General features: G+C 46.2%; 1 protein-coding gene across 1 annotated transcript; it reads right to left on the reverse strand.

The window, feature by feature from the left end:
- Positions 1-6,576: 6,576 nt before the first annotated feature.
- LOC311307536 (putative helicase mov-10-B.1) lies at positions 6,577-25,717 on the reverse strand. The gene is made up of 24 exons (XM_084436353.1): positions 25,470-25,717; positions 24,885-24,987; positions 22,310-22,509; positions 21,581-21,677; positions 20,684-20,828; positions 19,930-20,173; positions 19,498-19,638; positions 17,828-17,990; positions 17,443-17,603; positions 16,989-17,162; positions 15,902-16,014; positions 14,100-14,296; positions 13,779-13,882; positions 13,508-13,605; positions 12,195-12,293; positions 11,934-12,036; positions 11,621-11,738; positions 11,199-11,390; positions 8,935-9,006; positions 8,699-8,824; positions 7,969-8,057; positions 7,660-7,775; positions 7,379-7,436; positions 6,577-7,286 (listed from the first exon to the last, which is right to left on the reverse strand). Exons 1-24 carry the CDS (start codon positions 25,592-25,594, stop codon positions 7,280-7,282), a joined length of 3,045 nt encoding a protein of 1,014 aa, XP_084292479.1. The 5' UTR covers positions 25,595-25,717; the 3' UTR covers positions 6,577-7,279.
- Between the last annotated feature and the right edge of the window lie 294 nt (positions 25,718-26,011).

Below are 26,011 nucleotides of genomic sequence, written 5' to 3' on the forward strand. Positions count from 1 at the left end.
CCGTCGCGGAGCCCCCATACGCACAGACTGAGCCACATACTCGACGCAACACTCCGTTCATAAACAACCCTTAAGCCATGTACAATACAATGCGTACAAACCCTTCCGAGCATACCACTCAGATATTCTCACGAGCCATTCGTGTAATTTGCCACAGGCCTCCAGTGACCACATGACAGTTCCATTTAACCAAAATCTGATGAAAACAAGGGGTGCCAAAGTCAGTCTTACAGCATTATTGTGCACGCGCTGAGACCAAAGAACAGCAAAACAAATGTTATTTAAATATGTAAAAAACATGTAAATGCTACAATAATCCTTGTGTGATGCCTGTTGTACTTTATAGAATGTGACCAATAATAAAGACTTCCCTCTGTTATTGTCTATGATGCTTAAAGAAAGGTTTCTGTAGATGCCCCCATTCGCTTACAGAGCTATAATAATAGACAATAAGACGAACCAAAGTGGGCGTTTACACTTTTACACATGGCGGTGGTGTGTGAGCTGACAAAACCATCAGTACTATATGAGGCCAGTCTGTTTTGCGGCGTCGGGGGAGGAGAATACAGAGAGACTGTGCATGGGTCGTATAGCTGGCTTTGCTTCAAGCGGCCTTCAGTTGGCACCTTATTCATCAGGAGCGAGTGGCAGCCCCATTAATGAAAAACTAACTGGGTGACCGCACTCGACTATTGATGATGTAGTGTAGGGGCCGCTCTCCTGAGTCCACACACATCAAGAGGGGGTCCCCCCCACTCACATCTGGCGACAGGGTCAACCCTGAACCAAATGAATGATGACGAGCTATAGTCCCACTGAAGACACTGGGGATTATTTAGGTACAGTCCATTTAATTTTGGTTTTACAGTATTTTAAGCACAGGCAGCTCTTGGGGAGCTGTGATGAATCATCGGCCACTGATTTGCTATTTCCCCTAAGGCTTCCTAAATTACAGTATCATGGTAGACTTGTCAATAGATTTTGGTGATACTGAGGTGAGTGTAAGATCGTGTAGGGCTGAGATTCCTCGGCAGGATCAAAGACTTAATCCTAGACGCACATTATTGCGTGTGAGAATGTCACCCCCCCCCCCCCAGGAATTATTAAAGTTTTGTGTTTACTTTTTTATGCAGAAGATGCATGCACTATGCATCAGTCACACCAGCATATACATATATGTTCATTAATGTCAGCATTTTCTTCAATTTGCAAGTTGACTGTCCTTTGCTATTACAGTATCTCATGTTTATTTGTTTGACTGGATCGCCATTAGTTCTTCCTGGGGTCCACACATAAAAATAGAAAGAAACATGCAACATATGTAAACACAAAATGCTAAATGTTTCTGCTCTGACGCTAAATACTGTATGGCTGGTCTCATGAACTGTAGTTGCGTGGCACCATCTCATCTAGTTGGAATGACTACATGCATATTCCCTGTTAGCTGCTCTTACACGACAATCTGGGGGACATTTGATAAGCATCTTCAGTGGGTGAAAACGAATGTACACATGCTTCAAGTACGCTTTCATTCCCCAAGAGGGCAAATTGCTTTGGGCAAATATTTGGAACTCTCTTCTTCAGTTGGCTCAGTATGACAGCCATGCTGGAGCTGATTAGCTGCCAGTGGTCTGTGCCGGGTTTTGCGTGAGCCAACATGTGTTTCCAATAGAGACGCGCAAACCCATCAGAAACACTTTCCACACCCATAGCCTCAAATTCCAGTCAGGCCATAGGAGACGGCAGCTACACAAGCCCACTGATTAAATCCTAGATTAAGTGGATGAGATAAGAAGCCCTGTCGCAGGGGATAAGTCAGTGAGGAGATGACCATTTTAGAGAAGGCAGAGGAAATAAAGACTAGTGTGCTCAAATACAACATTTATATAGAGGGACTATGGTAATCTAAATAGATTTGACCATAAACAGATCAGAGATCCAAAGTAGAAGTGAAACTGACAGTGACGTATAAACTTTTACATTCATAGGCTTCATTTTGGACAGTTGTTCCCACAACTGCCTATACAGTAGACATAGTTAAAAAGTTGCCAAGTGGATAATCTACATCTATAGTTCAATTAAATGCTGCCATGTCACAGACAAAAACGGATGTTACAAATTGCTGCTCCAACTTGGATGTGCCGGGAGTTTTTATCTGAACTCAGTTGAGTCAGACTGTCATCCTGCATCACTGCTCGTCATTAGGGAGAGAGAGTCCTTCCTCTAGAACGCCGCGTAGTGTGTGTGTAAATCATCTCTTGTTTATAATCTTAATTTTCTCTCTGCCGCCAGGGTCACTCGGTGACAGCTGTCACTGCAGCCTGTATATCAACCTCATTAGAGATTGTGTCATTAAAATGGCAGTCCACTGACCTTAGTTCCAAATAGCCCACACATGCTTTGATCCAGGCCAAAGATTTAGCTCTACCTTGGAACAACATAAATCAGGGCTGCAGCATAGTTATTTTGAACTCTAAAAAGCTTGTGCCCGTAGATTTCATGTGGTTCTATTGCATTAACAATTTTGTCCCAAATAAGATCATAATTGGCAACATACAGTATAGCCTACCCTGTCACACAGGAATGTAATGGGATTTACAAGAGCTCAGCTGACTGTGTCAAATTGCATTCGGTTTTCACAGAAGAGAAATTAAGTATATTAAGCTGCTGATGGTATTATTCTCTTAAAAGAAAATAAAGTTAAAGCCTCCATTTGCTTTGGATGAGGCAGTGATGATGCCCTACAATTGAACTTTGGCAGCAATATACGTTAAGAGACATGGGAAATGTATAGTTTTAGTTGCCGTAAATACAGTACAGTAAATTTTAAATAGTCTACCCACAGTGCTGCACCTTTGTATCCTGATATTAGACAGAATTGTCAACTCGCTGTTCAAATGTCGCCATCCTGTGGCAAACCGTCGTAGGAACTGCTGAACTTCCATTGTGACATATTATTGTGACCAATCATAAAAGGGCCAGTGCCTCTTGGTTTCCGTTCCAAACAGTCCAAGTCCAAATCACTCCAAGTCATTTTCCGAGTATGTCAGTATAAACCTACAAAAACATAAAAAATAATTTCACCCCAAACACCACAAGAACAAATATATGAAATACTATTCTTTCTATCACATGATACAGTATATGTAGGCACATATGATTTTAAATAATACAATAACCACTACTTTAATTGTACCAACAATAAAATTACACCCTTGATTTACCTATGATTACTTATTCACTCAGCAGCATAAAAACTCTGCACCAAACAATTTCTCAACTGAATGTCATTACACACTAATAACTGAAACCTACATTTAAGATAGGCTTGTTATCTTCTATCAGTGACCTTGCCGTTATGACCACTTTTGTCATCTCTTTACAGCATTGATACCCATGAGATTAGCACACAATGCTTTGTTAAGAAACGGTTTCTGTAGCAGCCGATAACTTAATAGGCCTAGTGAACACAAACAGTGGGCTATAACAACCCCTGAAGTGGGGATTTCACATGTTAATGATCTAGTGACCATTTTTTATGCAAAATTGAGGCCAAACCGAACATGCAGAAAAGCTGAGCACACATGGAGGTAGACAAAGCTGCAGATGCACCATGATATTCTTCATGGACTGCAGTTATATAGACTGCAGTTATATACTGCTTTTATCCAAAGCGCTTTACAATGGCCTCTCATTCACCCATTCACACACACATACACACACCAATGGCAGCAGCTGCCATGCAAGGTGCTAGCCTGCTCATTGGGGGCAACTTGGAGCCCAAGGACACTTCGACATATGGACAGGAGGCGAGATTCTAACCGCCGACCCTACGATCATTGGACGACCCGCTCTACCACTGGGCCACAGCCGCCCCCAACATAACTTAAACACAACACAACTTAAACACAACTTAAAGAACATCTGTATGCCTTTAATAAGACAATAAGAAATGCTAGGAGAGATCACTTCTCAAATGATTTCCAGTCCATCTTCGTCCCCACCCTCACCTATGGTCATGAAGAATGGGTCATGACCGAAAGAACGAGATCACAGATATGAATGAGTTTTCTCCAGAGGGTGGCTGGGGTCTCCCTGAGAGATCGGGTGTGAAGTTCAGTCATCCGGGAGAGACTCGGAGTAGAGCCGCTGCTCCTTTGCATCGAAAGGAGCCGGTTGAGGTGGTTTGGGCATCTAGTGAGGATGCCTCCTAGGCGCCTCCCTAGGGAGGTGTTCCAGGCGTGTCCGGCTGGGAGGAGGCCACGGGGTAGACCCAGGACCAGGATTACATCTCCGCACTGGTCTGGGAGCGGCTAAAGATTCCCCAGGCAGAGCTGGTTGATGCTGCTAGAGAAAGGGATGTCTGGGGCCCCCTGCTGGAACTGCTGCCTCCGCGACCCGACCCCGGATAAGCGGATGAAGATGGATGGATGGATGGATGGATGATTTCCAGAAATCCTAATTCCAGGCCGGGCCGCTACTGACACCTCATAAACCCTACATACCTGTCAACATGTTCTCTACTTCCAAGTGTGAGGAATTTGCAGCCTATTTTAGAGATAAGATAACTGATATTGGGATGAATATCACCCAGGTATTGTTTGCACCGGTTGACACAGAGATGCTGAGCAAAATGGTGTCACAGCTTAAGTCATCTGCCCTCTCGATCCTATTCCCACCGAGTTTTTCCAAGACTATTTTAAACTCTGTCTGAGGACACTCTAGCCTTTGTGTCGGAGGACACTCTAGGCATTGTTAACTGTTCCCTCAGTACAGGGCCGCGTTTCTCAGAGCCATCGTAGCGCTACGCGTCGTAGCTATGTCGTAGCTCTCCCTTTAACTGATGCGCTGTTTCCCAGAGTCTCCTTAGTTAAGGTACACTACCTTAGTTAAGGGATACTTTCGTAAGCTGTCCCTTAGCGATGGGCTCCGTTCATCCTATACTATTGGCCTGATTAGGGCAAAATTATACTTTTCAAAAGGAGATTTGCAGTAAAGCCATGGGAATTCCGGGGGGGGGGGGAACTGATTACCCAGGGCCCCAGTGGGGAGGGGGCCCTTGAAAATCCTGCAATTTGTTAGAATTGACAGGGCTGCCAAGTGTCACGCATTGAGCATAAAGGCCTCATTCACCCATTCACACACACACACACACACACACACACACACACACACACACACACACACACACACACACACACACACACACACACCAATGGCGCCAACTGCATTGCATGGCGCTAGCCTGCTCATTGGGAGCAATTTGGGGTTCAGTGTCTTGCCCAAGGACCCTTCACCAGGTAGTCAGGAGGAGCCGGGATTCGAACCGCCAACCCTTCGATCATTGGACGACCCTGCTCTAGGCTACCTCCTGAGCTATACAGCCGCCTATACCTAATAGAGGCATACTCTGTGTGTGTGTGTGTGTGTGTGTGTGTGTGTGTGTATATATATATAATCCAATCACCTGCCTGCCCTTTTCCAAACAGTTCCCAAAGGAGAGTTCCCAGATGGTGCGTCAGGTTAGCAGTTACTAGGCATACGAAGTCAAGTGCCTGTACACTCGAGTGTTTTTCGTCGGGTAGAAGTTGTCCCCACGGATCTTGAATAGCCACTGAGCCCGCAGTGAGTGTCTATGGGAAACGAGTGAAAACTTATTTCTGAGTTATAGCGCGACAAATTGCTACAAAGGGGCACATGCAAGGTAATGCCGACTTTCTCACCCGTTGCCTTTCTTTTCAGAATCTACTCATCCTTACTAGAGCTATTCGTGTGTAGATATCAAACATTTTCAAACAGCAGCGCGAAACCGATGTACTCATCAGCACCCCCATATCCCGGAAGTTGATAGACGCCGTTTTTTAATAGGCCTACCTGACGTCATCGAGAACAATCTCAACTTTACAATGTAGCCTACACTATATTGTAGATCTGCTGACTGTTTATATCCTAGTGACTGTTGCTTTATATCATAGTTACCGACGTCCACATACATCATCTAGTCTAGCCTAATTGAGCAAATCTGGCTTCCCCAAAGCTCAATTGCCAATCTACGGACATTAATTTCTGGTGTGTGACTATGTGGATGTGTGAATATGTGGATGTGTGAGATTCTCCATTGCCTCAGGGCTATGCATAGTATATTATATAATAGAACCACTCAGGTGACAAAACTCATTCCATCAATATCATCCAGATGATTGAAAGGTCCGATTTAATTTTGGTACAACAGCCTGTGGTGACTGAGATTGAGACAGGCAATGTCCACCACTCATGGGTGGAAACAAAAGTTGAGGGTGAATAGTTACCATCCCTCAACCGGTATCTCTTAAAATGGTGCATATAACCCAAAGGGAAATATTTGAAGAAGATGGCGGTCTGGCTCGCACTCAGAAAACGAGTACTAGTAATGCAACTGTCCTTTGTTACCAATTGTTACTCACAAATTGTATTGTGCACAGATTGTCTATAGCTTAAGTAGCTGCCACTTCCAGCTTCTGCTGCCAGCAGAACTTCTAGACACAGGCCTACTGATGAAGCTTCCCAAACGTCTGTTTGCTCCTCTGTATGCCCAGGAAAAGAAAGAGAAAAAAACAACATGAAAAGAACTTTAGCACTTATGAGTGGCAGAGCCTCATTGTAGAACATAAAACATGAAGAATTAGACAACTGCTTAAACAGGAAGTTTGGCTTCCATTTAATCATAGAAACATTGATTCAGCAGCGTTGACATGTCCATTGTGTCTTAGTGCTTCTCTCTTTGAGGGGCTTTGATTGTCTCTGAAAGGCACTTGGGCTGAGATGTGAAGAGCTGTGTGACAGCGTATACGAAACAACAGGATGTAGGGAAGAGAGAGTGGTCAGGATTTCTCTAGCAGATGGTAAAACAATGATGTGGGTTGAAGCCCCTTGACATGCATCAGTTCATGAGAAAGAAATGAACAACAGGAATGATGAGACTACACATTACAGGCAATGTCATGATAACTCCACTGAATGAATGATTGATGTTTAAAATTTCCATAGGTGTGTCAGAAAAATAGATTGTTTCAATGCATTTGTATATCTAGATGAGATTACAGATCGATATCATGGATGTTGCCAGCAGTCACAATTGATTGATTTCACTGGTGCTCCTGGCTATCGGAAGGTAAGATGGATCCCTGATCGGTGACGTCTTCAGTGCTCTAGTGATGGGTTGGTGGAAGTAGCAGAAGAGGAGCTTGGTCGAGTTTAGTCTTGGGTCACTTCCAGCTCAGCTTGGAGTCTGAGGTCCTGTTCAAATACTACAAAGACACATAATTCCTTCCTTACTTGCTTCACATAGAGTATCAACTGTGAAGTAAGGAATGTATGAAATATTGGAACGGTGCCTCACCGCTCATTTCTCCACTCCGGGTCCAACTGCTGCTGAATGACACTCTCCTCTGTCTTGACTAGAGGGCAATGTTTCAGAGAGAGGGGGGGAGAGAGAGAAGGACAGAGAGAGAAATGTTTCAGAGAGAGGGGAAGAAATTAACAAGAAACCGTTAAAATAGCTGTCCCCATAAAACTACTGAAATAGAAGAGGTAGATTGTGTGTGTCTGCGTGAGAGAGAGAGAGAGAGAGAGAGAGAGAGAGTGGGTGTGTGTGTGTGTGAGTGTGTGTGTGTGTGTCACCTTGAGGCTCAGCCTCAAGCTGGAGAGCGGCCAGTCTCTCCACCATGTCATCCTCTGACTCTGCGTTGGAGAAGTCATAACCAGTGTAGCCGGTCCCCTCACAGTACTTAATGAAGCTACAGGGGAGAGACAGAGAGAGAGGGATGTTAGACAGACACACAGGGGCGTGTAATGCAGCTGGAGATCCAGGAAAACGTTGAGAGAGAGCTGCTGCTGCTAGCCAACAGTTACAGCCAGAATAATTCAATTCTAAAATCTATTATTTATTTTGTATTTATTTGTCCTCCAGTCTTTAGTTGTGCCACTCACCGGCCCCAGGTGGCATCTCCCCTCAGCACTAAGGGGTTTCCCACCACGATGAGCAGGGCCTTGGCTCGTGTCATCGCCACGTTGAACCTCTGTTGAGGGAGATGTTGTGGGTCAACTTTGTGTGTGTGTGTGTGAGTGAGAGACAGAGTTAGTGTATGTACGTGGATGTACAGTATTTGGATATTAGGCCGGGAGCCAGGTCCACCTCTCAGGATGTTTTTTGATACATACATTTTTTGGAGTGTTCTATTTTTTGGAGTGTTCTATTTTATGTTTGAGCTGTGTTTTGGTTTCTCCTTTTGGCTGTATTGAGTGTTTATCTGTAGGTTAATAAAGTTTACTCTACTCAATTGATGGTTGGCTTCTTGATAACTATTGATGACTGTACACTACATGAGTGTATTGATTTTTGATTTCATGCAGATGACAGTATCTGCATAATATATACCAAATATCATTTGAATACCATTCAAAAGCATTTGGTTTCCTACCATTAGTATTCACTTTTCAGATTCTTCACTTCAGATAGCATAGCAGTACATATTAACATATTGTTAGATGCAAGAAATATGCTTACTCCCATTTGGAGGGGTAGTGATTGAAAATTCAGTTCTCCGATTTGAGGTACAGTGAAGAACTTTGGATAATAATATATTATAATCGTGATGTGAAATGTTCATACTGTTACATCTCTATGTGCGTTTGTGTGTGTAGAAGTGTGTGTGCAAACCTTCTCATTCTTGACAAAGCCAAGGGTGAACTGTTGGTCAATCCTGACGTATTTGAGGGTGCTGCGAACTGTGGACACCAGGATGATCTTCCTCTCCTGTCCCTGGAACTCCTCCACTGAACCCACCTAGACATGCGCACGCACACACAAACGCACACACACACAAAGCTGAACACCATGACAGCCATTAGAACTCCATAATAACTGTTGCAATCAGTTCAGCCCAATCTCCATACCTTCAAGTCTTTGATGTTCATCACTCTGAGCTCTTTCTCCACCAACCTGATGGCTATGCGGATTTTCTCCACCTAGGGAGATGCACACATGAACAGTAAACACATTTGAATAGATGGGCTATTGTGCACACATAACAGAATGCTGATCACTACGACTTTTTGAAAACACGCTCCGCGCTCCACTGAAGATCCACCCACTCCGCTCACATGCGCTGGGATGATTTAGTTTGAACAATATCATATATTAGCTGCCATCATATCATACCTGCACGACTATGTACAGTACAGTACTACTATAACGCTGTAGTAAGGATTGGAACCGCTCTCTCTCCCTCTCTCTAGTAGCCTAATTTAACATACGGTAACTAGGTCAGGGGTTTGCCACTAAAGTCTGTTCACATCAACATGTATGCAAATATAGCCATCAGTTTGTGAAAGAGCAACAATGGGAGCAATAATCGACCCGCAGCTCCCACAGGAGCAGGCCGAGTTCTGACGTGGGAGATCGACCGTAGATTAAGTCAAGATTGAGGACTTGAGGACAGCTAAAAAGAACCAAAAAGAAGGCCGGAGCGCCTTTATAGACCTGACGGCCGCCTACGATACCATATGGCACTGCAGCCTCACCTGCAAGCTGCTCTGCCTGCTGCCGGACAGGCACATGGTCAGCGTGATCATGGAGCTTGTCCGAAACCGCAGCTTTACCCTCACCACCGGTAGCGGACAGCGAAGAAGGTTGCGACGCCTTAAGAACGGCGTCCCCCAGGGATCTGTCCTGGCCCCCCTCCTTTTTAACATCTACACCTACGACCTGCCGAACACAGTCTCCAGGAAGTATGCCTACGCAGATGAACTTGCGCTGGTGTACTCCGCTGGAGACAGGCAGGCCGTAGAGGAGACCCTGAGCCAGGACATGCAGACATTAGCAGCATGCCTCCGGAAATGGAGATTGAAGCTCAGCGAGGCACAGACCGTGTCGGCAGCCTTCCACCTTAACAACAAAGAAGCCAAACGTGAGCTCCGAATACACATCGCTGGAACACTCCTGCCATGCTGTGCCGAACCAACCTATCTCGGCGTGACATTGGACAGGTCGCTCACGTTCCGCCGACACCTCGAGTCACTGCGTAAGAAGTTAACAGCTCATGTGGCGTTGATGAGGCGACTGGTTCGATCGGGCTGGGGTGGCAGCGCAAAAACATTGTGTACGGCAGTGCTAGCCCTGGTCTACTCGACCAGTGAATATTGCGCACCGGTGTGGTGTCGCAGCGCTCACACCCGCCTCATCGACCCGCCTATCAAGGAAGCCTTGAGCATCGTGACAGGATGCCTGCATCCCAGTCCTGTGGACAACTTCCCAGCCTCCGCAGCACAGGAACCACGGCACATCTCGCCTGCCGGGCCGTGGAGCCTAACTACCTGCTCCACGACAGGCTCACTGCAACAGCGGACCCCTCCGGCATCTCAAGTCGAGACACCCTTTTGTGCCTGCCGCACGGGAACTCCTGCAGCAATGCAGAGATCTTAACATCAGTGAGGCAGGTTGGGCGGACTACACCTGGCGTGCGGAGTGGGAGCCGAACACCTCCAGACTCCGTGATTTCATCCCGGTCGCCGGACCTTCCCCAACTAGGATACTACTACTCTTACTCAGACCGGCGTGGGTGAGGCTTAACCGTCTCAGGACCGGCGTCGGACGCTTCCGCTCATCAATGCACAGATGGGTCTTGGCATCCTGTGCGGCGAGCGAGTGTGGCGCCAAGGAACAAACCGCAGACCACGTCATCCAGGACTGTGCGATATATACACCCAACGGAATGCGTGGCCTGATGGTTATGGCTGACGTAATGGTAAAGTGGCTCCTGGAGGTGTGTCCGGATATATAGCCCGGGTGACCCCCTCACTCAGGCTCAGGCGGTAAAAGGATAGCCCCCCGGCCCCGAGCCTGGGGGGGAGAGGACCGCACCAACTAACCCACACGATGAAGAAGAATGGGAGCATGCATATGACTGAACTCCAATTCACGCGCTTGCCTTGGATTATTGCCCATCCTCAATAACTATACACTTATACGCCTGAGTAGGCTACTGTGAATGAGGTGACTTTAATTATTTTTATTTTTATTAAATTCTATTATTAGTTTAGCCGACTAGTATTTCCTAAACGACTAGCAGAATCTGCGCCTTATAATTGGATAAATGACTATCTGCGCACATCCCTACTAGCAACGACTGGGCTGGCCCTGCTTTGTGTGTGGTTCCCACCTGTTTCCTGTAGGGGGCGATGATGCCGATGTCCTTGGGTGCGCAGGTGCCCAAGCCCTTCTTGCCCTGGTTCTGCAGGAGCTTCTTCAGGTAGTCCATCAGCACCTCCACCTCCGCAATGTTGAAGAAGGAGGGGCTATTGGCCTCGCGCTCGTCACGACCCGTCACCCCGTGGAAGATGATCGGGAAATCCTGATGAGGGGACAGTGTCACATTAGGGGTGTGTGTGTGTGCACGCTTGTTTGTGTACGCGCGCACGCTTGTCTATGACTGTGTTCATGTGTGTTCTGCACTACCTTCTTGTGACAGGTATTCTTGTGTTTGTATGTGTGAGCAAACAAATGAATCATGAGAGAGAGAGAGAGAGAGAGAGAGAGAGAGAGAGAGAGAGTGTGTGTGTGTGTGTGTGTGTGTGTGTGTACCTTCTTGGGCAAGTATTCCCAGGAGCAGTAGGAGTTGATTATCATCTTGTCTGCTAATGTTTTGAGCTCTCCATCATAGAAGAGCTCATTGGGAATCTTCAGTATAGCAGGATGAGACCTGAGAGAGAGAGGAGGGAGGTAGAGAGAGAGAAGGAGAGAGAGAGAGAGGTAGAGAGAGAAAGAGAGGGAGAGAGAGACAGAGGTAGAGAAAGAGGTACAGTAGAGAAAGAGAGACAGCGAGAAAGGGGGGGGAGTGGTTCAGAGGGGAGTGAGGGATACCAAACCCACAAAAAGCCACTAAACCTCCGGGCACCTGTAGTTGCACAGCAGTTTGGTGACGTAGCGGTTGTTGAACGTTCCGTCATCCTTCTGGTACAGGGGCACGTCGTTCATCAGCCTCTCCAGCAGGGACAGGCCTGCATACCGACCGGGAGGGGCCCAAAAACAGAACGTCTCTGAATCTGCATCTCATCTCAGACAGTTGTCTGCAGTATTTTCAGCTGAGGAGTGAGTGTGACCCCAGTGGCCTATGGGTAGTAGGAGAAACTGTGTGCTCTGTACAGACGGTACCCACCCATCCCGTATTTGATGGCCAGGGGGGATCTGATGATGGGTCCTAACTGCTTAGGATCTCCTGCCAGCACCACCTGACCGGACTCTGGCTGGAGCAGCCCTGTGTTTGGGAGTCGCGCGCACACGCGCACACGCGCACACACACACACACACACACACACACACACACACACACACACACACACACACACACACACACACACACACAGTCAGACACAGAAACACACACACGCACACATACAGAAACACACACATACGTAGTCAGACAGAAACACACACACACACACACACACACACACACACAAACACACACATACGTACACACACACACACACACACACACACACACACACACACACACACAGACAGACAGACATGCAAGACACATGCAGGACAAAACACACAGGACACGCACCCCAGAGACACACAGACACACACACCTTTAAAATTCAATCTTCAATTAAAAAACAAAAAAAAAGTAGCGTGGGGAAATAGGGATTCTTCACACAGTCAATGAGAGTTACTGGCATTTTTATTTCCTCCCTTATCTTTTCGGGTGCTGGAGTCTCTTTTGCTCCCGTTGTTGGTGTCTCGCTTACGTAAACCTGTAGCACACTAATACTGCGAGTTGATCAAATATTGCAGACTCTCTCCTTGTGGCATTCTGACAGTGAGCCAAAAGGGCCCTTACTACCGTTACCGTTACCGCACAAAGAATGCATTTAGCATGTCCTGGTGTGTCGACCTCCTTAAAGAAATCTGACAATGGAAATGCTGCACCCTTAATGTCCATAGCTGTCTCAAGCTTCAGCTCCACTGGCATCTCACATCTGCCTCAACATGCTTCACCAGCAGTCCCTCGCTCTCCCTTAATTCTCTCATTCTTGAAACGGCACCAGATAATGAACATTCAATTCACATACATACATATACACATACATTTAAGTTAGGTTAGAAAATATTGCCATCCATCTTGTATTTACTCAGAATTGTGTGTGTGTGTGTGGGGGGGGGGGTTACAGCAATTGTAACTGCTGTCAATTAAAAGGGGATGTTTATAAATTGATTACACGACCACTACAACTAAAATAAAAACTTTCAAGGTAATTTAAATTCAGCTTCTGTTGTTTTCAGTGAGCTTGGCATTTGCTGCCTTCTCAAGTGACATAATTAGGCTACTGTAACAAGCGTCCCGTCACATAGGTCAATTTTTTGCCAAATGTCTATACGGTTTTGTCTCATGAATTAGTCTCATGTTCCAAAAAATCAAATCGAAAAGCAAATGATTAAGTGTCAACCTTCTACCGGTCTTACCTGCCAGGGGGATGATACACTCTGTCTCCACCGCGTGGCCTGCTTCGTCCACAAACACGTGGGTGTAGAATCCCTGAGGGACTCCCCCGGTCACTAGCCTGAACACACACAGACGGTTAGCATCCAGGCTAGGGAAGTACATCTGCCCAACAGTGTCCAGCTAATAGCATTTAGCACTACGGTTGCGAACATACACAACGCAAATAGCCGTTAGCATTAATGGTTAGGGAAATGCTCTGTGTAAATGCCTTAGTGGTTAGTGTTAGCCTACCTTCCGGCTGTTAGCAGGGTGGTGACCATGATCTTGTACTCCATTAGTTCATTTACAGAGGGGAATACAAAGCATTCCCCGTCATCATCCAGATTGCAGCAGTCCTGTACACATGCACAAGCACACACGCACGCACACACACACACACAAATTACATTTTAAGTTGTAGCCCAAACACAAATCACAGAAGGAAACTCTGATATTATAACCTATAGAATCCAGTGAGTCACAATCAACAGCATCCATCCAAACCAGAAAGAACTGACTATGATCATGAACAATATCAGCCAATAAGGGATTAGAGAAGAGAAAGGAACTGACCAGTAATTCGTCAGGCACGTCTCGAGGGTTAAAGCTGCTGGCGTACATCCGGAACACATTCCTCTTGTTCACGTGTTCTACAATCTTCTTACACAGCAGATCGACAGCGCTATTGGACGGAGCACAGGCCAGGATGTGGACGGAGCTCTGGGTCTTCTCCAGCTGCTTGATGGCCTCCACCACAGTCACCGTTTTACCTGGCGATGAATACAGTACATGCATATACTGTATGTACACACACACCTGGTACCTCATTGTAACGAGTCACGGCAATTTGGTAGGACTGCTTTTTCCTTCTCTACTGCATTGAATGAACTGACACTTCCATGTCTTGTTTTATATGCTATGAAAGAATTTGATGTATTTTGTATTGTTGTCACTGCAAATTTTAAATGGTCCCTGGTTGAGTTTCCTAAATAAAGGTTAATGAATGTCCTCTTCAGCCTTTTTTAAGCAAAATGACAAAAACTATGAATAAAATATTGACAAAAACTATGAATACAACTTAAGTGTAGTCGCTTCTACAATATATGTGACGTGTCCGTTCATAGCATGATATTTAGACCGATCCGGAGTCGCCAATAGCATTGCATACCAGCACTAGAGGGCAGTAGAGATTGCTCATATATGTACTCTGCCGTGCCTAGGCTGTAGAAAAAGGGATTCCAGGGCTTGAGTGCTAAAATGTCCGCCCTTCGCAAGGCATTTGATGCGAGTTCACTTTATGTACAAATGTGCCTCTTATGTATTCTGTCCATGTACATGAGTCTAGATGTCTGATTTGAGCTCATATTTTCCACAGTCCCTCCTGAACCAAGACACTAAAAAACTACCTGACAGTGGCAGGAAAGATGGTCCTGTGTGGGCTGGTCACCCTCAACCAGGCGGTTAGTAGACCTAACCAAGCGTCTCAGACTGGGAGCCACAGGGAATATGTATACATGGCCGTTCTCGCACCAACTCAATGATTATCTCAGTCTCTCTGATTGGTCAGGATTGTCAGTTTCATCAGCACTGCATTCAACCGCCTGGTGAGCTACTATGAGGCCCCAGGCCACAAAGCTGGCATAGAGAGGGAGTTGACCTCTGTCCAAGTAAGCTACTGTCTATATGGGACCTTCAGCTCGGATACTGTCTGATATTCCATTAGGCAGCATATTTCTGTGTTGTTTTGTCTTTGGTTATTTAGGTGTATCACGCCAACTTTCTGGTCATTGTTTATGAGTACACCCTGCTGGGAATAACATTTCAAACTTAGTGAATGTGGGTTTTCCCAAAAAGGAGGAGCAAGGATTCCTTGACCACCTCTTCCAGGTCCTGGACCACGTTTTCACACCCCGCAAGCCAAAAACTTCCTGGATGTCTTCCAGGAACACGCTTCTACTTTCTTTGTCGATCTTGTTTTTGTTTACATCATGCTCTGGATCTTTGTATGGGGTAATAACGTGTGTCAATGTGTCTCCCTGCTCTCACGTCCGGCTGATCAAACTACTGGAGAGCATGGTGGTTCAGTAGTTCAGTGTTCTGTTGACAACCCCGTTATGCAAATGAGATGCAAATTACCCAATGACAAATAGGCGTACACACAAATGTGCAAAGGACTACACACAAATGCAAACTCACACGCGTGCGCACACACACACACACACACAATGTGCACATACAACACATGCACACAGTTGTCCAATACCCATACATATGTATGTGTGCATTAACGATACACACACAGACACACACACACACACACACACACACACACACACAAACACACACACAAACACACACACACACGTTCGTCTTACCTGTCCCAGGTGGGCCAAACACCAGGTACGGGGCCGGTCTGGATGAACCCGCTACGATGTTCTGAACTGCCTGGTACTGCTCTGGATTGTCCTTCAGCTTTCTGTCAAACAGACTGCATAGGCGGAGGAAAGGGTCAGGTACAGGGTTTGAGTTTAAAGGAGTAGTAAAGGGTTACTTATGATCATATACCAGATCAGATCAAAACGTTGACAAAACTAGCACTTTTGAGAAAGTCTGATAATTGCTCTACCACCGTTTTGTTCATATAATGGATGTGGGGGGCACCTTGAAAAATCATTCAAAAAACATGTTAAACTCTCAATTTCAAAGACAAGAAACTCACCGAGGTGTTAGTTGGCGTTCTGACATATAATTCGCCATAAAGTAAGATTCTAGTTCATCTGGAAAGGCTTTTTTAAATATTTAGCATATAACTATTTAGTCGCAGCACATACATACTAGGTAGCCTAGCAACATAAACAATAACAATAGCTACCGTAAGTAGTTCCGCTTCCTGAATCCCCTCTGCGGATTGATCTACACATCTACGGTCGCTTCAATACAAGTCAATGGATTTCATAAAATTATCAATAAAACCCTACAGGATTCATACTTTGCGGCGAATTTGATGTCAGAACACCAACGGACACCAATTACCCCCTCGGAGAGCTTCTTGTCTTTGAAATCGAGTTTAACATTTTTTTTACATCCATTGTATGACCTAAACGGTGGTAGAGCAATTATCAGACTTTCTCAAAAGTGCTAGTTTTGTCAACATTTTGATCTGAACCATTGTATATGATCATAAGTAACCTTAAAACAGGGCTAAACATGCATTTTCCCTTTACTACTCCTTTAATGTTAATATAAAATGTAACGCATCTCGATAGTCTAGTTTGTTTTTCTGCTCCCCGTTTCCCTCTTGCGACTTGACCAAGCAAGGATACATGAAAGTACTATTGTTGTCATATTACACTGCATTTCTAAATACAAAAACACAACAGTAGGTGATCCTGTGAGGAGAAGAAGCCTCTCTACACTACTGAGACACAGCCCCGGTAGAGGTAGAGGAGTAGCGAGGCTTACATGAGGGGAGAGAGCTGGGGCTGCTGGGTGGAGTTCACCCCAGAGGGAAACAGCACCTCCCCCAGCTTGTATTTTGAGGCCAGCTCTACTGCCCTCTGCTGGAGGCGAGTGGTAAGACGGTTCACTGTGAACTCAACGTTGAACTTCATCCCATCGAAGAAGGAGGCCAGCAAACTGGAGTCACAGAACACAAACACGGAGAACTCTGTGAAATCTGAAATGTTTTCTTAGCTTAAGATCAGCACCATCAATGGATATAGGCAAGAAAACACAAAGCAAGTGGCTTTGAGATTACCATCTAACTCTGAAAAAAAAATTGACATTGATCTATTCATTAATTGAGAATAAAAATTGAATATGATTGGTTTGGGAAAAAATTTTACTCAAATGTAATAAGGGTTTTCTCAAAAATGTTCTGAAGAGTAAGCAGGGTAACTCGCTTTCTGGAACTTACTTTTTGTGGAAGCTCAGTTTGACCTGCTCCAGCTCCACGCGGTGGACGAGGCCTCGGTACTTCACCAACATTCCCTCACTGCCTACGGTGTCGGCCACCTTGGTCACTATCAGGGCGTCCCCCCTCAGCACTGAAGGCCTCTTCTCTGACACACCAGGCACCTGCGTGTGTGTGTGTGTGTGTGTGTGTGTGTGAGTGTGTGTGTGTGACAGAGAGAAAGAGAGATGATGTCAGAAACCTTAGAGCAGCATAAATGTGTATCTGGTGTGTGTCCATGCTAGTGTGGGTGAGTATTATGCATATGTGCGTGCTTGTGTGTGTGTGTGTGTGTGTGTGTGTGTGTGTGTGTGTGTGTGTGTGTGTGTGTGTGCGTGCGCGCGTTCACCTCCAGAACCAGAAGATTCTTGTTGCTCCTGTCCCTGACCATGGGCTTGTTCTGCATGTTGTACTTTTTCATGTCCACCTCCATCTGGAGCTCCTCCAGGTAGAGCAGCACCTTGAACCTCTGAGAGTAGTTCTCTCTGCTCAGAGCACTCTCCAGCACCATCCTGGGAGAGATGGGGGGAGGGATGGGGAGAGAGGAGGAGGGGAGAGAGAAGAGAGGAGGAGAGAGGGAAGAAAGAGAGAGGAAGTGGGTTAACGGAAACCACCTAGTCAAACATGTGAGCACGGTGTTTAGTACATAAGGGTTGATGTGCAACTAGGCACAGTTCCAGGTGCTACGATGCAGACGGCTGAGTGGCAAACAGCTATGCAAAGTACATGAGTCACAAGCTACAGTACACTAATCACGAGTTGGGACAGGCAGCTGGCCTGGTGACACTCTTCTGTTTGGCAACCTGAGAGCATGTTTGGCAACCGGAGAGCATGTATCTGCCCAGACCTGTATGGTTGGGTCCTCATCTCATTAATGGCGTGACGGCAATCTTGTGCCAGTAAGCTGTCATCTTGACACATACTCTTGAAGATTCTTGTGTGGTTTCTCCTGTATCAGTGTGTGAGATAATAGGGACTTTAAGCAGCGACGGTTTGAGGGACGGCTACGGCGTTCGAGAATTACTTTTGCACGTCCCCGATTCTGTTAGAATTCTGTGCCGTTGCAGCCCGACTGTCTACTACGGGGGAACAAACAACTGACTCGGTGTAGTCCCTAAAATGTCTAAGCATTTCCATGTAAATATCGAGTTCTATTGTATTTTAGACAGTAACTCTGTTCAGACTATGTTCTACTAGTAGTAGCCTAATGATTCTAAGTGTATTTGTTAGATATACCCACAAATTATATAGATTTTCTTGTTTGTCTACAGACATGTCATCGTCGCCCTCTAACGTTGCCACTCCAGCTAACGTTGCTTAGTGGAAATGGATTTCCACCGCTGCGGCAACGCGTTGGAATGTTCGCGGATGCCGTAGCCGTCCCCAAACCGTCACTGTTTAAAGTCCCTAATATTGTGAGGGATGGATGGATGGATGGATGGATGGATGGATGGATGGATGGATGGATGGATGGATGGATGGATGGATGGATGGATGGATGGATGGATGGATGGATGGATGAAGGGTGGGTTGATGGGTGGGTGAGTGAATGAATGGATGGATGCATTAAGGTATGGATGGATGGACGAAGGGTGGGTTGATGGGTGAATAGATGGATGGATGCATTAAGGGATGGATGGATGGATGGATGGATGGATGGATGGATGGATGGATGGATGGATGGATGAAGGGTGGGTTGATGGGTGGGTGAGTGAATGAATGGATGGATGCATTAAGGTATGGATGGATGGACGAAGGGTGGGTTGATGGGTGAATAGATGGATGGATGCATTAAGGGATGGATGGATGGATGGATGGATGGATGGATGAAGGGTGGGTTGATGGGTGAATGGATGGATGGATGCATTAAGGGATGGATGGAGGGATGAAGGGTGGGTTGATGGGTGGGTGAGTGAATGGATGGATGGATGAATAGATAGACGGACGGATAGAGTGATGTGACATCGTCAGTCAGATGGACTGACTGACGGATGGCTGGATGGATACCAGCATACTTACTTAGCAGACTGTATCTCTTCTACAGGCTTGTAGGTGAGAGAAGGGGATTCGCTTTTCAGGACGTTGACCAGGCCTTTCACATAAGGAGGCACCTTATAATCCATCAGCTTAACCACCGACTGCAGTTGCTGCGTCCCCATACTGGAGGAGAGCAGAAGAGAGACAAGACTCAATACCTTCTTCATGGGTGTTTAATAAGGCTTAGCCTCGACACCTTGGCCACAGAAACAGAGACAAAACTGTCCAGGTGTTCTGTCACTTTAAAGAGGAGACAATAGGACTAGTACTGCCTGTGCTGGATTTGATGTTGGTGAACCAGGTGACTACATGGTCAAATGCGCACACGTGCGCGAGCAGGCTGTTTAGACCTGTATCGGAGGGGTGTGTGTTTGTGTGTGTGTGTGTGTCAGGGGTGTACCGAGAGAGACCGACCTTTCGGGAGGATCTCCGTTCTTCATGATGCAGGGCAGGATGGTGACGGCGGCGATGGCGCGGGGTCTGTAGGGGGCCGTGGGGGCCAGCTCCTTGGCCAGCGACGTCACCGCCTGGAACTCTAGGAAGCGGACCATGTGGAAGGCAACGGAGGGCGCGTCCTGCTTGAACTCAAAGGCCAGGGTGGCGGGGTAGAAGCCGACCCCGATGGGGCTGAACTGCAACTCGATGTCATATTTGGCCTCTGGAGGACGACGGGGAGAGGAGAGGGTTGTGTTGTGTTGTGAGCACTCGTGAGATGCCGATCGAGGTCGGAGGACTTGTGAGTCAAGTGCCGTGAGCCTGGGGCCATCTGCTTTGTCTATCTAGACAATGAATGTCTAGCCTTGCTACTTGAATTTAGCTCAGAGAAGATGGCTTTGAGAGTGCTGAACCGCCCTCTAGCCTATATGTGTGTGTGTGTGTGTCTTTAGACCTACTACACTTGATAAAAAGAAACACCAAGCGCTGGCTGAGCCATTGTTTTTCTACGGAGACGGAACATTCTCCACCCGACTGGGCTACTGCGCCACCCAGGGGCAACACGCTCAGCTCACCGCTCACCGCACAGCCAACACATTTAAAGAGGGTGAATTCATACATAAAAAATGCCGCCAAAACAGGTTTCCTGCCTTTGGTTTACATCATATCCCACTCCACTGTTGTGTTCAAGCCCGCGACGAGAGGATCTACTTTGTGTACCAGGCCGCTTTACCTGGTAGGAGTTGGAGAGGGTTGCCCCGGGTCACTCTGTGCTGGTCTGTCCAGTTGAAGCAGCTCATCCAGTGTAGCGCACAGTAGAAGGTGAACAGGACCGGGTCCTTGCCGCCGTTCTTCACACACAGACGCACGGCGTACACCTGGGAGGACGAGGCAGGTGATGAAACTGGCCATTATCAGAGAAATGTCAACCTGGATACTGTGTAAGCTGTTTCTAATTATGTGTATGTAGCTCCTGTGTGGCTGTCCGAGGGTTCCTGGAAAAGGAGGTCACGGCAGGGGGTCACTATGATACCCAGGGAGGGTTCTAGGCAAGGGACATGTCTACCTCTCGATAGATTTACATGCTACCTAGGCCAAGGGTGACATTCTCTCAGCGGTGCAAAAACACCAACTGTTTAGATACTTGGGTGCCAAGGCGGCGTAGCCTATCTTGGTTGCAAGGCCGTATTTCGAGACCAGAGACAGTTTTGTCTAGAAGGAAGAAGGGGTGTGTGGAACATATGCTTTGATTTGAGTCCGGACAGCATACAGACAGGTCAGCTGTACATTAGACTATATGCCATCGTCTTTTGTATGTTAAACCTTCTGTAATTAAACAGCTTTTGATTGTCGCTCAAATCCCGTGTTGGAGAGATGCATTTGGAATACACCAGGAAAAGGGACACTGGACTGTGTGGTATTGTGTGAGATTGGGGGCCGTCTTTTATTGAAATAAAAACACAACGCAGAGCTTAAGAAGGACAATAATAAAAGACAACGAAAGTCAACACAGGCATGAGCTACTCCTCTTTGAGTGACTACACAACAGGCACACGAGTGGCCAGACAGCATCTCAATGGACGCCAGCTGTTGGATCATCGGGGTTTTGCAAAAACACATGGACCTTTACCTCTCTCACTCTGTCGACAGAGTAGCGAATTTTCCCCTCCTCCTCATCGTGATCCGTTGTGATGGTGATCCCGAATTTGCCTGAGATATACTCAGCCCTAGGGTCAAAGGGCACGGGTGAGAAGACTTGGGTTAGTACTGAGGATGGTACAATTTCCTTCCTTCCATCAAAACACTGATCTCACACGACTAGATGGGTAACAGCTGTGCACAGGAGAGCAGGCTTACACCCATCCAATCCAATACAATTTTTTAGAACTCTACTTGTCCAAAGTCCATTTTTACTTGCCCCTGCACAAATAGTTTCATTTAGTAGCGGTTATCAAATAACAAAGACTTTTTGATTTGAAGAACTACCGTTTTATCCGCCCTGCTCTCAAACTTTCGGCAAACTGCACATAGTTGGAGTTTTGCCCACATTCTCGTAACGCCCCCCAACTAAACTCCCGCTTGAGCACTCGCCTGCGCCACCGCCTTCTGAAAGATGTCTGACTCAGTGCCACGCAGCACAGAGTGCCAGGATAGGGGGCTGTGCTACAGTATGTGCCAGAGAGAAAATTAGCTTTGATATGACGATGATTGAAAATAAATGATACAAATTGTGTGTTATTTTTACTACTTGCCCAATGGGACAAGTGAGTTGCTTGATTTACCAGCCCGACATGGCGTTTTACTTGCCACGGGCAGTCGGGCAATCCTAACTGTTGGACCCTGGTCACGGTTCTCATACTTGTTAGCTTCCAGTTTCTGAAGGAGGAGGTGGGCTAGGTGCCGTCTGACTCGCACCCCTGACACTGCCCCACCAGGGGGGCCGGGCGCTGGACCCACTCCATTCTGCACAGGCAAGCCGTTGGGCAGCCCCTGATGCTCCTGATGGAGCTGGGGCCGGGATGGGTGTCGTCGCCACTGGTCCTGCGGGACAACCCTCACCTAAAGAGAGAAGGACAGATAAGGACGTCTTAGAACTCGCTTTACACCACGTCCATCTCTCGTTTGTCTTCTCCCTCTCTCTTTCTGAATGTCTCTCCATCTCTTCTTTCCTCTCTCTCTCTCTCTCTCTCTCTCTCTCTCAGACTGCTTCCCCATCGCTGCGTAAGTTGCTTCAAACAGAGCAATTGTTGGCCAATTCTTAACCAGGATGTGGGCAGGATAGAGTGATGGGACATCACATCAAATCACACGCTGCTCAGTTTAACAGAACTGAACTCAGGCAGCTTCCATCTGCTAAGCTGTGCAGGGTTCACACTAGATAACTTCTATCTGTTGAGCTGTGCAGGGTTCACACAAGATAACTCTACCTGTTGAGCTGTGCAGGGTTCACACAAGATAACTCTACCTGTTGAGCTGTGCAGGGTTCACACAAGATACATTGTATCTGTTGTGCTGTGCAGGGTTGGACTCACACAATATAACTTATTTCTGTTGAGCTGTGCAAGGTTGGGCTCACACAAGATAACTTCTATCTGTTGAGCTGTGCAGGGTTGGGCTCACACAAGTGTTGGCTTTTGGCGTTTTTCTTCTTCTGTTGCTCTGCGTTGTGTAATTTTGTATAAGCCTTAATAAAGTTGCAGCACCATCTAATTATGAACCACGATGTTGATAGCCTTCTTGTTGTGATAGTATTGATAAAATCACCCCAACACGGGATTGGAAGCGGCAAACAATGATTTATTGGACAGAACTTAAAACTCACATGGAACAGTCCCTGTCTCTCCCTGTCTCTGCTGTCGGAGCTGTGGGGCGAAGATGAGGCCTCTGTCTTCTAGCCTACTCCCCCGCTTGGTGGAATCCAGCGAGCACAGCAGGTCTACCGCATTCACAATCGAGGTCTCAAGGTTAACTCAAGACATTAAATAGGCATCCTTGCTCCACCCCTACTCCTATCTTAAGGCCTAGTGAAGCAGATTGGCTCCTTGAAAGGGCGCTTGTTCACAACTGGCCTGTCAGTCACAATCTGAAGTCTTAATTTTACCATCATGTCACATAACTTATATATCATCTCCTGGGGAGATGTCTTTGGACGCCCCGGAGAGGCCCTACTTGTGACACCCTGGCGCCCAGAGTTGACCTTCTGACCCACGGCCCCAACCCAGCTGTCTCCTATCCTTCCACTGGCTTTTCCAGACTGTTTACATGAGCACAAAAACACACAAACAGCATTACATTGACTTTAAGACTCTGTGGACTTTTACCTATATTCTTCACAAGATAACTTCTATCTGTTGAGTGGTTCAGGGTTCACACCAGATACCAATATCATAGCAGGCCACATTTAGAAAAGTGCACACAGCCCTGAATACCATTTTATAGTATCAATTCACCAAATTAATTGAAATTCAGGTCCTATATTGTGGATTAGCTACGGTAATATACTATTTCACCAGTGATTTTTTTGCTAGTGAATTTCAGTAAAGCTGCAGTGCAAGTGACCAGAATCCCTGAAGCGACATTAGTGTTACTTACAGATCTGGGGAGGAAGTCGTCCATCCAGGGGTTGTAGAATACTTGCTATTCAAAGAATTAGAAGGCAACGCGAACATGTAGGATTAACAGTCGACCCCTGTGAGTGACCATAGCCCGACACGTCCCCAGCATGTGACAGTCAGCGGTCAAAGAGGAACCAACACAGTCAACACAGCCTGAGAGGAATAATGAGGAAGCACGTCTCTTTCTCATTTCCATTATTCCTGAACTGACACACGACCGTATCGCTCACAGCTGAGTGAGTACAGTAGGTCACTGCTCAGTCAGACAGACAGAAATGAGTGTACAAGCCCTGCCGGTTCCATGCCACTGTTTGCTTAACCTATCAGGTGATTTCACATCTGTCCCTATGAGGAAGATAAGATAACAGCCAGTAAGGAATGTGAAAGTGAATCCATGACACCTCTCTAGTCTCGGGTTACATTGGTTACCCTTAAAAACAAAAGATCTTAAAGATTGGGACTGGTGGTGTACCGTGTAGACTAGCCATTCTTCAAACAATTGGCTAATTTCTATCAACAATTCTCTCCTCTTATCCTGGTTTCAGGAAACATCTGCCACTGGGGACGGGTTATCCGGGGCCAAAGCTGTCTCTGACAACACCCTCAGTGGTCACGAAACCCAGCTGACAAGGGGAAGGAAATGAAACCCAGACTATTACCATCTCGGATCTAAAAATGCTCTGCTTGAGCAGCAGTAGCATAGCTACCAGCTCACCATGACAAGAAATGTCATGTCATCATGTCCAAACCTGCAGGCCAAGTGGTAAATCTTCCAGATTGGGGGCTTGATGATGATCACATGATTTAAGATGCGCTTACCTTGGGATTGAAGTGCACTTGACCATTGTAAATCTTGGCTTTGTAGGATGCCTTCAGAGCATAGAGGACTCTACCGAAGTTTGGATCCCTGGGTCCTCCATCCCTGTAGATCACAGCAGTTTTCATAGATTATTTGCATGACCCATATCATCCTCTAAGCTACTAAAGACAACGAGTAGCTCATTAAAAGCAAAATTAGAGTGCCAAATAACGTTACTCCCATGGACTCAGACCTGAATTTCATCAGTCACATTAAGACAATTACAAAGTCAGCCTAATATCACCTGAATAATATATAAAAGATTAAAGAATTATGTCTCAGCAGGATGTGGAAAAACTTGTTTATCTCCAGTAGACTCGACTACTGTAACGGTGTGTTTTTAATGTTTAATGTGCACTTTGAATTGACTTGTTGCTGAAATGTGCTATACAAATAAACTTGCCTTGTCTGTCTTGCCTTGCCATGGAGGAAGTAACGTTAACGTGAATCTGCATTCTTCAACTAGACTAGAGTAACAACAGAAAAAAAATAGACAGCATAGGCTGTCGGGTGACTTGACCTCATCAGAAGTTACTATCGCCTACCTGTTCCTGAATTCGTTGTTATAGATGTCTCGAAGTTGACTTTTGTCTTTAATGGATCTTTTATCTGACTCCTCCAAGTATTCAATGAAGTCGAGTCCAACTTGGCGACGAGCCGCAACATTCATGTTTTTCGGTCAATCTAACAGATTAATTTCGCAAAAGAATGGCTGATCTGACCCGCTGCAGTAACCTACCACTACCAACATGTGAAGCTGGAAGTCAACAATAACAGGCGGTGAAGAGGAGGCGGTGCGATTCCTCGGAAACGCGGTCATTGGGAAGAAACGAAACCTAAAATGGAGAGGAGACGTGTTATCAACTAATTTTCGGGGGAAGTTGTAACAGGTACCACTAGGTCGATGTGTTGCTCAGCTGTTAAATGACGTTGGGATGTCATTGCGTGGTGACGTCATTACTTGTTACTGTAGTCGTTTTATCGCATTTTTTCTTTGTAAAAGAAATATAAACACAGCACGTTTTTTATAAGATTTTTTTAAAAATATCAGATCACATTGAATTATTGAACAATTATACGTACACAC

The sequence above is a fragment of the Borostomias antarcticus genome, assembly GCF_949987555.1.
Source record: "Borostomias antarcticus genome assembly, chromosome: 3".
NCBI classification, from domain to species: Eukaryota; Metazoa; Chordata; class Actinopteri; order Stomiiformes; family Stomiidae; genus Borostomias; species Borostomias antarcticus.